The following is a 14,301-nucleotide window of genomic DNA, read 5'->3' on the forward strand; positions in this document are numbered from 1 at the left end:
TATGGAAGTGTAAGCTGAATAAACCCTTTCCTCCCCAACTTGCTTCTTGGTCATGATGTTTGTGCAGGAATAGAAACCCTGACTAAGACAAAAAGTTTTGCTGTGAAATATGAAATGCTGAAGAAAAACTCATCATAAATAAAATCATAGTACATTAAATGTATATTTCTCTAGAAAAGAGTAACTTAATTGATTTCAAGAATGTTGTAAAATACTTCACCTGTAAAAGAAGAAACCAGTCAGGAAATACTAAAAGAAGTGTCACTTCACATCCTACCTGGCATGGGCTCTGTTCTAAGTTGGTGGCATCCTTGACAAACACAGTGAATGGCCACACTCAGTAGAATCTACTCAAGACAGTCTCCCCAAGGTTTTCCTCATACTCAACTTTCAATAAATCCATATATAACAATTCAACTGAAGGAGCCTCCCTTCATGAGTAAGCTACTCTGTCAGGAGATATTGAATGCTATTCCAAAGGAAGACTGTCAAAAGGGAGGGTATTATTAAACTGATTTAATTCCAATTAATTACGTCAAATAGAGGTAATTACCACTTTTTTCTTACTTTATGCTCTTCAATGAATCTCCATTTATTTCTTAAAACCATGTTTAGGCCAGCCAGTGGTGGTGCATGCCTTTAATCCCAGCACTTGGGAGGCAGATGGATTTCTGAGTTCAAGGGCAGCCTGGTCTACAGAGAGAGTTCCAGGACAGCCAGGGCTACACAGGGAAACCCTGTCTTGAAATACCAAAAAAAAAAAAAAAAAAAAAAAAAGATTTTAAAATAACTTTAAATACTTATTCCGACCTAAACTGAATACTGTAACTTAAAGCACAGTATGGTACAGACCTACTTAAAAAATGAATAAATAAAAAGAAAGAAACAGGAGCTAACAAAATTGGGAGCTAATAAAATAGCTGGGCACAGAGATTAGGCACTCAGTGTGATCTATCTGCTCATCACCACAGCACTGGAGCTCACTAGCCTCATCAAATGTTCATTTTTACATAGAAAATACAGCTTAGTTCAGTCTCTAATAATTCATCTTAATGCAACAACCTTTCAAAATGTTGCTGTGACAGTTCTTTAACCAGTGTGTGAAATCTCTCAGAAAAGGCCGTGGATTTACCTGCTTGAGTCCTTCATCAGTGAGCTTGTCCTGGTTGCCTACGTGGACTTTCTGCAGTAAAGGACAGTGAGACGCGACTGCAACGATAGAGGTGTCAGAAAGCTGCTTACACCTGTAGGCTGTATACCTAAGAAGTCCAGGACACTTAAATGCTAGAACACACACGCCACTATCAGATATACTTCGACAATCAGAAATGTTGATCTCAATTATATTCTGACTTCTGGAGGCAATTTTTTCCAATAATTCATCAGTAACCTATGAGAGAAAAAGATATAATAAATTAAACTTTGCTGGAAGTGGAAAACTATTTTGTATTACTTAGTTTCTACCAATAAGTAATAATAAGAACTGTGGTACAATAAATAAATGCACACTTGTTCTTTGTTCAAAGTTCTGCTGTATAAACTTCCTAAAGCCCTTGGAACCTTCCGAGTGTCAGAGTCATTGGTCATCCGTGACAGGTCCCTTTGACCCTCCCTGAATAGAGTAGTAATCAAGTAAGTCGAGTTACTACAGAGATGTAAGGCTAGAGCTCTCCCTCAGGGCAAGCACACTCACCTGGCATGCAAGAGGTGCTAGTTCAAACTCCAGTAAGAAACACACACACACACACACACCAACCAGTCAATAGGTCATCAGAGAGTAGAGCTGCCACGCCTCTGACTTCTGAAGAGGGGAAGACAATGCTCAATGGAGATTAGGTTATACGCACTCTCACCAAAAAATTAACAATTAGCCCTGAAGTGCTGAACACTGGAGGACCCATCCCTATGTGGACTTGTCACTTTTCCATGTGAACGCTTCTGGCTGTAGCCTTAATTATAAACCAGAAAATATAAGAAAAATATTTTCCCAATTTCAAGTTTGGGGTGAAAAGTGTAACTCCTGAACTTGACCTGTAGCTGTCTGATGTAGAAAGGCTGACCCTAGGATTTGCAAGTGGTGTCTGAGGTGAAGGGAGGGTTACCAGCCCCTTAACCTCTGCAGTCTGTACCGACTCCTGGCACATGATTTCTGATAGAAGCCTGTTTGCTAGTGTGGGATAAGCCCCATATTTAGTATTAAAAGTGGTATCAGAAAACAGGGAGAATACACTTGCTGCTTTTCACTAAACCCTAGAAATCAATCAACTGGGGCCTTGCTTTTCCTTAAAGCTTCAAGCTCACCAAAAACCATAAACAAACCTACAGTGAGATTTAAAAGTTTTATAACTAAGCAAATATTCCATATAAATCAGTATGACACACACATTGATTTCTGGTTTGGTTTGGTTTGGTGTGTGTGGCGTTGGTTGGCTGTTTTGGTGCTATGAACTAACCACAGGGCCTTGTGCATAGCCAGCGAGTTTCTGAACCACACTCCCAGCCCCATGAACTAACTGAATGTTCATACTTGGAATCAGATGGCGCGGCTAACACAGTACTACCTCACAGCTAATGCACAGCTCAGAAAATGCACCACTGTGGAGCAACACAGCAACAGAGGCTATGGAAGCGCCTCTGTCAGAGAACCTGACACAGAAGACTCAGTGCTAAACACAAGTAAGCCTACAGTTCATCTGTCAAGAAACTCACACAGCCACCTGAATTTATAAATAAAACACCAGTCACGCGTGTTCCCAACCCAATGACCACTTTTCAAAAGAGAAGTCAGTTAATGTCACTCCAGTCCTTGTAACAAAAGCAGGGGAAAGAGAAAATGCAGATAAAGGTTAACAGGCAAAAAGGGAACCGTTGAGTGCGCTGGAGTGAGAGCCACAGAGGGAGCACCTCTGTGTCTGCTGGAAGGAGCACTGGGTGTGAGAGCCACAGTGGGAGCACCTCTGTGTCTGCTGGAAGGAGCACTGGGTGTGAGAGNACCTCTGTGTCTGCTGGAAGGAGCACTGGGTGTGAGAGCCACAGTGGGAGCACCTCTGTGTCTGCTGGAAGGAGCACTGGGTGTGAGAGCCACAGAGGGAGCACCTCTGTGTCTGCTGGAAGGAGCACTGGGTGTGAGAGCCACAGTGGGAGCACCCCTTTTTCCGCCCCTCCAGGCTTCACCACCACCAAGAAGAAAGCTGCTCAGTGTAAGCTGAGAGGAAACAGCTGAGCCAGCAGGAGGCCAAGGGTCACTTCCATTTGCCTTACCTCCATTCGCACCATGACTGCTGTACACATAGTTCAGGAACACGAGCAAGGAACTACCTAGCCCTGCAGATGTTTTAGCATATTACCAATGAGAAAGCAAGACCGAAAGGCTTATCCGTGAATATGCTTATCCGTGGAACATGCTACTCTGTTTAAAAAGTGAGAGTCACATACAAACTACCAGTGTATGTCATCCTGCATGTACCAATTCACATATTACATGCACATGTTTGTCATCTGCACTTGATAACATCAGACGAGTAGCCTGCAATGAGCCAGGGTGGGTTATTCACACCCTAGTAGCAAATGTTACAAATCTGCTTTCTTTTAAGAAAACCTGTCGTCAAATAATTCCCAATGCAGCCATGGCAATGTACCATGAGGGACTAACAGTGGCTTAGGATTCTAATAAAATCACGTAACTTTACTGACCAACTAGGAAACTGGAAAACATCCAAAAGAAAAGTTGTTTTTTTTTTTTTTTCAAAAGGTTATTTTCACCCAATTTACTTCCGTTTCTCTATCCATAAAACGGGAAACAGCAGCATCTCTTATTAGAGTTGAAGACAGATGGTTGACTTCTTATGTGTGAAGCCTGTACAACACAGAATTGCACGGGCCAGATGCACGAGTGCCAACGTCCTCTGCTGTTAAACTCCTAGGATGTCACCTACCTAAATGAAAAGGCCCCTGGTTTTGAAATGATGATAAAGAGAGAAACAGAAAGGACTGAGACAGAGAGAAGTGAACTTCACAACTACCAGTCTACATTAGAAACCACCCTTTCTGCTGTGGAACTCAGTATATACACACAGCAATATATGCACACCAAATATGCAGATGTACATGTGCGCATGAAAGGGAGCAAGCGTGCGTGCGTGCAACATTAAACTTATCAGAAAATGACCCTTTTAAAAAAAAAAAAAAGCATAAAAGTATAGGTTACAGTCATCTAAAGGGAAAATAAAGATCTTTTTTCAGCTGAGTGGATCAAATAAGGATTTTAAGAGAATTCAACTCCATACCTGCTGACGACTACTAAGGTCCAGCTGCTTCCAAAACTGGAAATCTAGGCAAAGGTCACGCCAGTACTTGCAAACCAACGATGCAGAAAGGCAGCGTTCGTTCAGGGACAAATTGGAAAATATCTGTGAATTACAAAAAAGAACCACACGTATTTGCTAAGTGTTTGCCAAGACACAGCAATATGGCAAAACTTAAGGGCTTAAATTATATTGCAAGTGGACACCACCAAAACTCAGTCAGAGACTGTCTGGTGACACAGGCTAAGGACAGAAACTGGTACTACCTTTCAGGTAACGAGGAGAGGAAGGGAAGAAACAGATGATACTAATGTGTATTTAAAACACACACACACACACAAGAACAAGAGAAAAACAAATGAAAACTGCTTATGCTTTCAGGCCAGGAAAAGACTAGGGAGGAAGGAGGAGGAGGAGGAGCGTCCTCATGGCCTGTTCCTAGAAACTCAGAGCCTGTCCGACACTGACAGGTACATATTTACACCTGCTGGAGATTCCCAAAGCTCAAGGTCATGAAAACAGGAATCTATAACAGTTTTAGTCCAGAAATGATTACACAGAACAACTACCAGTGCAAATCCTGCCCTGGATTCCAGGACAGAAAATAGAAACGAACACTAGTGAAGAGAATGATCGGATCCCAGCAGAGGGCAGTTTGTAATCACTACGAGTCCAGCAGTGGTGGCTGGAGCCAAAGTTGGCATGTGCACCTCAGGAATGAAGACAAAGTCACAGGGACACAATGGGGACACACCAGGCACAGTGTGCAGGGGAGCTCTCTACCTTTGTACTTTCTCCATACATCTAAAATCATTCCATACCAATATACATTATAAATCATAAATACTGCAATAAAAATGACACTACTCCAAAGTGAAACATATTTTAAAAGAACTTAAGCAGTCCCTGACACTGGGGCCTGGTGTGGATGTCATTCCTCTAACTGGGCCACCTTTATCTGTTCTCAGTGGAAGAGGATGCACCTATCCCTGCAATGACCTGATGTGTATGGGGGGTGGGGAGCAGGGGGACAGAATACTCAGAGCTGGGCTTCTCAGAGAAGGGGAGGGGAAAATGGGGGAGGACCTGTGTGAGGGGTTACTGAGAGGAAAGGGAGCTATATTAGGATATAAAATGAATAAATATAATTAATTTTTAAAAAAAATCACTGGAATAAATAAAATGATCACAGGAAAAAAGAAAAAACTTTAAGTCCTATCATGGAAGGACTGTTGAAGACAGGACTGGGGTGCAGGAAGATCTCTGAAGATGTGGAGACATGTCATCAATAATGGTGTGTGGGTAGACTGAGAGACTGAACTGAACCAACTGAGACAATGAGAGAAAACTAGACACCGAGTAGATGTTAGATGATACAAAGGAAATTAGTTTTTACTTTTTATATTATGATTATATTGATATTTTTATCATCTTTATAGTTATTCCAGTGCTTATGAGAAATTATAATCTATAATCTATAAAATTTGCTTTTATATTCTTCATTGGATTTTCTTTTTAAAACATTGAAAGGTTAAAACAAATAAAGCAGAAGATAGTTGGAGCTTAGTGAACAACATCCCAACTGTTTGCTTTACTATTTTCTACTTTGGCTCATACATACAAACTTCCACAAGGTAAGTTAAGTTGTAGACAGAACAGACTTTTAACACAGTTACCTTGTCTTTAGGTTTGAGTCACAGCCTTACCAAACTGCATAACCTATGTCCCTGAATTTCCTTATTCTCAAAATGGGAACAATATAGTACGTATCTAATAGGGTGACTATGGGAATGTAAAAGCCCAGGTACAGTTTCTCCAACATTGTCGGAAACAGAGCAGGAAGTATACAAACCATTTCTATCATTGCTCTGTCTTAAAATGACTTACCTCTATACGACCAAGGGCTGTAGGTCTCCAAGCTACTGCTTTAAACCTTGAGCCTGGGGGAAATCACAGGCCTTCCTGTTTCAGACAGTGTACCGGGAAGCACAGAGTAGGCATAAGAAACGCCCAGTGGATGTGGCTCCAATCCCCATAAAGATGGAGTAAGCCCTTGCCTGCACTGCTCACACAGAAACCTACTGACAAGCTCTGAGTTCCCCCTAATCCGCTTTAGCCCTATCCTGGAATATTTTCTATAGTGGTTTCATTTCCTCCAGTGCACAATAGTCCCAATATTCCTGCAACATCTTCCTTGATGAGTGGTTACTCAGAAGCACGGGAGTGTTAGCAGAACCTATCGACAGCGTAGTAAGAGCAACTGCCTCTACAAATTAATAATGGGTGGGATGAGCAGGGAAGCAAAACTAGGAAGAACGGCCAGAAACTGGGCTGTGTTTTCTACTTGTTTGGTTGTCTCCTGCTTGGAAATCAAAGTGCAGCCCCACACAGCAGACACAACAAACACTGAACACACCATCATCTTTCCAGAGAGAAGACCAAAAAAATGTGCCTGTGCCAGAAGAATGTTCGCTCTTCCTTCTGCTTGCTCTTCTTCCTGTCTTGTCCTTCACCCCTGCTGCTCAGTCCCCAGTGCTGCCTGCCTGTGTGGCAGAGCTGCAGGGTGACAGCTATGCAGAATCTGAACTCCAGAAGGAACACTTTTCTAAGTCATAGAACCAGAGAACTCTATAGCCCAGAATTTGAGTCCTTGGAGTCTTATTTATTTGAAACAAAATTCATCACAAAAGCAATCCCAGTCACACAAAAATCCACAGCAGCCCAGATCTACATCTCTGGCAGAAACTCCATATTTCAAACCACAAAAGAAAAGTAAGTTTTAATGGCACACAGCCCAGTACACACATTTTTTGCAAGACTGTGTGCCAAAAAAACTTTATAAAACCTGGCAGCAGATTTGCCTCGCCCCAGGCTAAGTTCGTGAAACCCACTTTATAACTCACATGCACTTAAAGCTGTAAATTCCTTCCAATCTGCTTCAGCTATATCCCATAATGATTCCTGTATTGGCTTTCATTTCCTTCAATTTACAACATTTCCAATATTCCTGTGATGTCTTCCTTGATAAATGGTTATACACAAGAATAAGACTGTTAGCAAAAATGATAGAAAAGTTCAGTCCAAAAGTCTATTTGCTCACAAAAACTGATAAGACTGTCAACATCAATTCTATTAAAATTTCATAAACTAATAAGTGGTTCATATTAACCGAGGAAAAAAGGCAGGCAATTTCCAGCATTAAAGTGATCTGTGTCACATGGCTCCTGAATGAGTAACCTAAGCAGAGCCCTTGGGCTACACACAGCATGGCGCAGTGACTTCAAGAGCTACTCTGGAATAGCCAATGAGAAACTTGGCAAGCACAAGCAGCAGAAATGTACCCTAAAGAGAAAACTGATTCCCAGGACGGCCATACCGGAGCACTCACATGGCCTAGTTTAAATATGACACACAATCAAATATGTGCTACGAGATAAAATGCATATGCATAAATGAGAGACAGAACAACAAGGCCCATTAACAAGGAGAAGACGTTTGAAGCTGCACTGGAGAAGCCTAAGATACCAGCGGACTTCCTAGACAAACACAATAAATCAACAATGAAGGTTAAAAAAAAAAAAAAGCTGGAGAAAACCATGAACAGAGAGCAGAAGAGTATCTTGGGATGGGCCTCTGTGGTGGAACACGTAGCCCAGAGTTCAAGGCTCAGCCCAGCAAAAAACAAAACAACAACAAAAAGAACTAAAGTTCATGAAGTCAAACAGAGAACACCAATGAAAGGCAGAAATTGCAAAATCAGAAGGAAATTCTGGGGCTGATTATACCATAACTGAAATGGAAATGTCATTATAAGTATGGACAGAGGAGAACAGGACAGAGCTACAGACAGAGGAGCCTCTCCACTGACCCTTCATCCCTGAGATTTAGGTCAAAAGTCACTCAGAATGAACTCAAAATTGTTACAAATAAGATTTAACTATTTAGAGCCTACTGCTTGCTTTGTAGGTTCTGAGATACCTGTTATCTATTGATAACATAGGACCTAACAGTTATAATAACTGAAGACTTCAGAGATACCAGGTTCAAAAGTGACTTAAATTTTTAAATTCTTTGATAAATTTTAGAACAACAGAACACTTTGTATCTTATTCTGTGAGGCCAGCATTATCATACTGAGGCCAAACCAAAGACCAGCAAACAAAGATTTCCAGGAAAATATACAGACTAAAATCCATCATGAATGTAGGTAAAAAAAAATCTTTTTAAAAAAAATAGCAAATGAGGGGACTCGTGGGGTGGTTCAACTACAAAGAACTGCTGCTCTTCCAGGGTACCCAGGTTCGATTCCCAACACCTGCATGGCAGCTCACAACCATCTATAACTCCAGTCCCGGGACCTCTGTGAGCTCCAGGCATGCATCCGTGTGTATAGACATGCATGCAGACAAAGCATATATGCACATAAAATAAATAAATAAAACTAAATCCAGCAACATAGTATAAAAAGATCACATGGACCATGAACAAATAAGAGTTATTCAAAGAAAATAAGAGTGGGCCAACACATGAACAAAACATAACATATCAGACCAATAAAATCAAAGACCAAAAAAAAAAAAAAAAAGTGTCCCAACTGACACAAGAAAAGGCATTTTACCCAAGCCACACCATTTTTTTTTTGATTAAAACATTCTACAATCCAAAATAAAAGAATGCTTTTTCAACTTGAAAGTGAGATCTACACCACTCTACCCCACCTATAAACTGGTGAACACTTGAATCCGTAGATGTCTCCCAGAGATCAGGAACAAGACAAGGATGCGCATTATCACTGCATCCCATGTAACATCCCGCTGGAGCGTCTGGCCAGGCAAAAAGCAGCAAGGAAAGAAGGGAGACTGCCTGTTGGGGAAGGGGGTACAGCACTCAGGGGCTGGGGAGATGGACAGGCACTTGTTGCTCTTCCAGAGGACCAGGGCGCAGGCAGGTCCCAGCTCGAGGATGGAACACCCTACTCTGACCTGCACACACTTTACGTGCGATGTGGACATATAAACGCACATAAATAAGACAGATGCTTTAAAAAAAAAAAAAAAAAAAGCTCTCTCGTCACAGAGGCTGGCTAATTAAGCAAGCACTTTTAATAGTAGTAAGTATTCTAAAAATAAAATTAAACAACTCTTATTCATAGCAGCAGCAAAAAGAGTACATTTTTATGATCTCTCCCTCATTACTAAGTTTCCCACCAGTTGAGTCAAAGTGCCAACGTGCTCCTCTCACGATATGAAGGTCTCCTTTCCTTCTGCTATTTACATCCTGTATCTTGTTATTTACAATAGTCCTTTTGAATTCTTTGAAGCCTCTTGGTGTCAGTTTCTCCCGGCTGCTTTCTTTTTCCTCAGTATGACTCACATTCTTTATAGCCTCTACATAGCTCAAAATTGTTTGAAACTAAGTATTTCAGGTAACACAGTACAATTACAGACTTGGGCCTTTCTGGGTCTCTTTATTTTTAACTTGTCTGTTCCTTCTGGAATCTGTTCGCTATGGTACAAGTATCTGTTCCACTAGTATCCTCTTGTCCTTTAGCTTGGCTCCCTGGGAAACTGCTGTGTCTGCATAGCTGTTTCAGTATCTTGGAAAGTTGATTCTGAACTGTCTAGCCTACTCCTCAGTGTGAGTACGGGTCAGACAGGGGATGTCTGAAGCCCAGCCAGTGTTGTTTTGTTTATGAAATAGGGTCTGGATCACGTTGGCCTCCAATCTGTGATCCTCCAGCATCTGCCTCCAAGTGCTACAATTACTGGGATAATTAATTATCTTAGCCAATTTGTCAATCCACCTTGACCATTCCTTCCTGCCGGCCCTCATCCACACATAGGGTTCTAATAAACCAAGCTGTGTGGAAAGATTATCCCTGCTTCCTCTGGCTACTTGCTCCACTTCCAGCTCCTTCCCCACTCCTCCAAGTGGCACTAACCTTCAGGCCATCTTTATGTGAGTTTTCCTTTTAGTTTTTCCTATCAAGTCCTCTGCTATTAGTTAGCAACTGGCTTTAACTGATTGTCCTACACTGAGCTAGACCTTGTGCAGGTCATGCCAGGAGCACTTTCCAAGAAGCTGCACAATTCCACGACTGACTTTTTAAACAGTTTCCTAAGGTAAATCCTCCTCAGTACTTGTCCTTTATTTAATTCTAGAGCCCAAATAGTTGCACAGGTTTGGTTTTCCTCGGAAAGGATTCATTTGTCATGCAACCATGGCTCCTCTCAGATATTTTTATGCTCATTATCCTGATTTTATAGAAGAGAAAATAAAGATTTGAGGAAACTAAGTTATCTGTGTGACTTTTTTAAAAAGTTTAAAATGCTTTTACATTCCATTGTTTGTGTACATAGAAGAGTATATGTATGCACATGCACACTGTGTGTGCACAAATGTATAAAAATATACACAAGACTGTGTGTGTACATGCGCAAGAGTGAGTGTGTGTGTGTGTGTGTGTGTCACCTGTAGAGGCAGGACAACTTGCAGGAGTCCTTTGTCTCCTTTCATCATGTTGAACTCAGGTCATCAGCTCACTGGTAAGCGCCTTTACAGGCTGAGCTATCTCAATGACTGCACAGTTTTAAAGGACTAATTTGTTCTCTGCATGTTCAAGGTGCCGAGCTGAAACAAGTCTGGACCAGTACTTCTCCAGTTTTCTCTCCAGTCAAGGTAAATGGCACTTCTGACCCACACATCACGGACGCCATCCACATGGATCTAAGGTTAGTTTTGCTTAATCACTGTGAAAAGGAATTTAATATGTAGGTGGCAGACAAGAGGGAGGATACCCCAGAAGGTTGGCCAACTTTAGAATTGACCATGCTAATCTGAAGTGGTTCTTAAATACCCCTTCTCTCCAGCATCTTATACAACCTGAAGCTCCAAGACTCAAGGTAGCAACCTTACTCTTGACAGCTTTCACTACAAAACAACTGACATAATTCTTAAGTAAACACACAGCACTTTTCGGTATCGTATTGTAATTAGCTTAAGACCGCTTAACACATTTAGAAAGGAAATGAGGTAAACCTGCCTTCCTAAAACTTTCCAGGCTTTCTACCAAGCAAATTTCCCTCTGGAAACTACCTTCACCATTAACCCAGCCCAACTGAAACAAACCTACCAAAATGAAGACTTCATATCTACTGACATATCAGAGTGGAAACGACTTGTAGAGAAGGCTTTCTAATGGTGATGTCAGACAAGTTCTCCCCTTTACTACATTTTGGAAGGAAACAGGCTTACTCACCCAGAGCAACTTAACAATCTAAGCACTATGCTCCTATTGAATGTTTAGCTCAAGCTGGCTATTAGTGCAAAGGGAAAATACTTAAGGAAACTGTTAACCAATGGCTCTATCATATAAAAATCTAGCTGCAGTTTCAGTATGTAGCACTGCTTCAAGTTGTAAAAGCAACAAGTAGCAAAATCTGAGGCTAGTTTATTTGATTCAGAACAATACAGTAACCAGAGACCTAACAGGTTTATTAAGTACTTGGGAAAACTGCTATTCCCAGAGCTGACCTTTGAAAAGCCATTCTCTGCTTCTCAGATTTCTTACAAAGATCACACACCAGTTGTAAATCAGCTTCTGAACCAATGGTTTGCAAGTTTTCCGGAGCAAGCAAACAACTTCACCCATTCAGGAAGACCTTTCCTAAACTCCCTGAGAGAGTATTCAAGTCCTCCAGACAGTACACTCAAAAGATGTCTACGGATGAACACACAGCTGAGATCCAGCCCAGGGCCTGCCATTCACTCGGTCACAGTGTCTGGTCGTGGTAAATGCTTACTATAAGTTATTGCCACTAGATTAGCATCCATCAAACTTTTAAACTTTCCAAACACCGGTATGCAAAGTGGTTGCCCACTGTATACAACAACTTGCTCAAGAATGCGTGTATATTCCACAGAATCTAGTATAGTATCTATATTGGGGGTTTGCCAATGCAATGTATGAACCCCGAGTTGTAGGACCTAAGCTACTTCGAGGCATTCAGCAGCCTCCAAGTTTTCCTACTTCAACACCAGGCTGAAAGCTCAGGCCCCACTGGCTTCCCAGTCTCCCCTTCCGGCGTCCCCCGGCTGTCAGGGAACCCCCCTCCTCTGCACTCAGGGGGAGGAGAGAGAAAGCCTCGGAGGCGGGGGGAGCCGGGTTGCGGGAGGTGGGGGAGTGGGGGGGGGGAGCGAGCATCCCTGCGCCTCCTCGCCCAGACCCACCTTAAGCAGGATGGACGGCGGCAGTTGGTTGATATCTGGGATCTCGGGGGGCGGCTCCCTGTGACAGTCGCAGGGGTTTTCGGGGGGCTCCTGACAGTCCGCGTCGCCGCTCTCAGGCTGCTGCTGGGCAGACGAGGGGGCGGTGCCCCCGGCTCGGACTGTGTCCCCGGCGGCGGCCTCGATGGGGGCACACTCGGAGGCGGGAGAGGCGGGCGCGGGGCAGAGCGGCGGCGGGGGCTGCTCCGGGGCCTGGCAGCAGCCGGCATCGGGCGGCCGCGGCGGCGAGGCACCTCCTCCCGCGGGCCCTCCCCCGCCGCCGCCGCCCCCGCCGCAGCCCCCGCAGCCGCAACGGGGCTGCTTGCAGGGGGTGCAGGCGGGGACCCCGGCCCCTTTCCGCTTGCAAACCATCTCGAGGGCCGTGGCGGGCTCGGCCTGCGGCGGCGGCGCCGGCGGTGCCCGGAAGAGCTGCACGGCGGCCAGCGGTCCCAGGAAGCGCACGGGCCCCACGCCGGCCAGGAAGAGGCTCCGGCCCTGCTGCTCCCAGGCGGCGGCAGCCAGCCCCAGCTCCTTGCAGCAGGACGCGGGCGACGAGGCAGCGGCGGCGGCGGCGGCGGCCGAGGACAGCAGGAAGCGGCGTGCGGCGGCGGCGCAGTCCTCGGCGGCCAGGGCCGCGTAGCGCCGCGCCAAGTGCTGCGAGGAGACGGCGGCGTAGGCCCCGTCCCGCGGCGGCGGCGGCGGCGGTGGCGAGAGCGGCGGCTCCTCCTCTAGGCCGGCGGAGGCGGGCGCGCCGGGGCTGTGCACGATGAAGCAGAGCATGCAGGGCCCGCGGAAGAAGCAGTCCCGGCTCCGGGGCGCCGCGGGCTGCGGGGACGCCTTGGCCAGAGCCCGGCGGGGCAGTCTGAGGAGAGGGCGCCGGCGGCGACACCAGCTGCAGCAGCGAGGCCTCTTCTGGCTCGGGCGGTTACGCGGCTCCTTCGAGAGAAGGTGGCCCATATAGAAGGCCCCGAGGAGGGCGACCGGGACGGGGCGGGAGAGGGAGGCCCGAGGGGCGGGCTCCGGCGGCGGGGCAGGCCGCTGGCTGGGTCGCCCGCGCCGCGCACCCGGCACACGCGACGGCGGGGGTGGGCGTCAGCTGCGGGCCGCCCGGGTGCCCGACGCGGGCTACATGCTTTGCCCCCGGGGAGCCGGGAGAAGGACGGGCGCGAGCTGTGGGGACGCGAGGGAGGGAAGCGAGTCTGCCGGCCAGGCCAGCCGGTTCAGTCAGTCAGCGCCGCGGCGGGGGCAGCGCGGGCCCGACTCGGACCATTTTAACTGCGGCTCGGCCGGCGGCGCGCGAGCCCGCGACACGGCCCGTCGCCGCGGGAGCGCGCCGCCCGCTCCGGGAGGGGGCGGAGCCGCCCGCGGGGGCGCGCGGGTCTCACCCAGGGGCGGGAGCGCCGCCGGGGGGAGAAGCGGGGACCTCGGGGCTGCGCGCTGACGGGGCCGCGCACTCCCTCCCGCCGCACACCGAGGTGGCCTGGACGCCTCCGGGCTCACGCCCCTCTCCCGAAGCGGATGGAGACGCTTCCGAGCCAGCCCGGTGACATCCGTTTCCACGACCGCGCTGACGTCTAGAGGTGTAAGTTCAAGAGCTGCCATTGGCCAGGCTCAGCTTGGCTCTTCCCCTTCACTTCCCACCCCACCATCAGCCCTGACTCGGAAACTGAGGCCAATTGAGAACGGAAGAACCAGTTCCACCTGAGAGGCCTGAGCCCTTGGGTGATGGGTG

The 14,301-nt window shown here is 46.1% G+C and overlaps 1 protein-coding gene across 1 annotated transcript in view; it reads right to left on the bottom strand.

The window, feature by feature from the left end:
• The window catches only part of Fbxl17 (F-box and leucine rich repeat protein 17), a 432,158-nt gene extending 418,280 nt beyond the window's left edge, over nt 1–13,878 (bottom strand). Inside the window, exons 1-3 of the mRNA XM_021149392.1 lie at nt 12,534–13,878; nt 4,287–4,409; nt 1,133–1,390 (exon numbers count right to left, since the gene is read on the bottom strand). Of these exons, the coding sequence (XP_021005051.1) occupies nt 1,133–1,390; nt 4,287–4,409; nt 12,534–13,526 (1,374 nt within the window). The 5' untranslated portion in view covers nt 13,527–13,878. The remainder of the gene's footprint in view (nt 1–1,132; nt 1,391–4,286; nt 4,410–12,533) is intronic.
• Between the last annotated feature and the right edge of the window lie 423 nt (nt 13,879–14,301).

This window comes from Mus caroli, chromosome 17 (genome assembly GCF_900094665.2).
Source record: "Mus caroli chromosome 17, CAROLI_EIJ_v1.1, whole genome shotgun sequence".
Taxonomy (NCBI): Eukaryota; Metazoa; Chordata; class Mammalia; order Rodentia; family Muridae; genus Mus; species Mus caroli.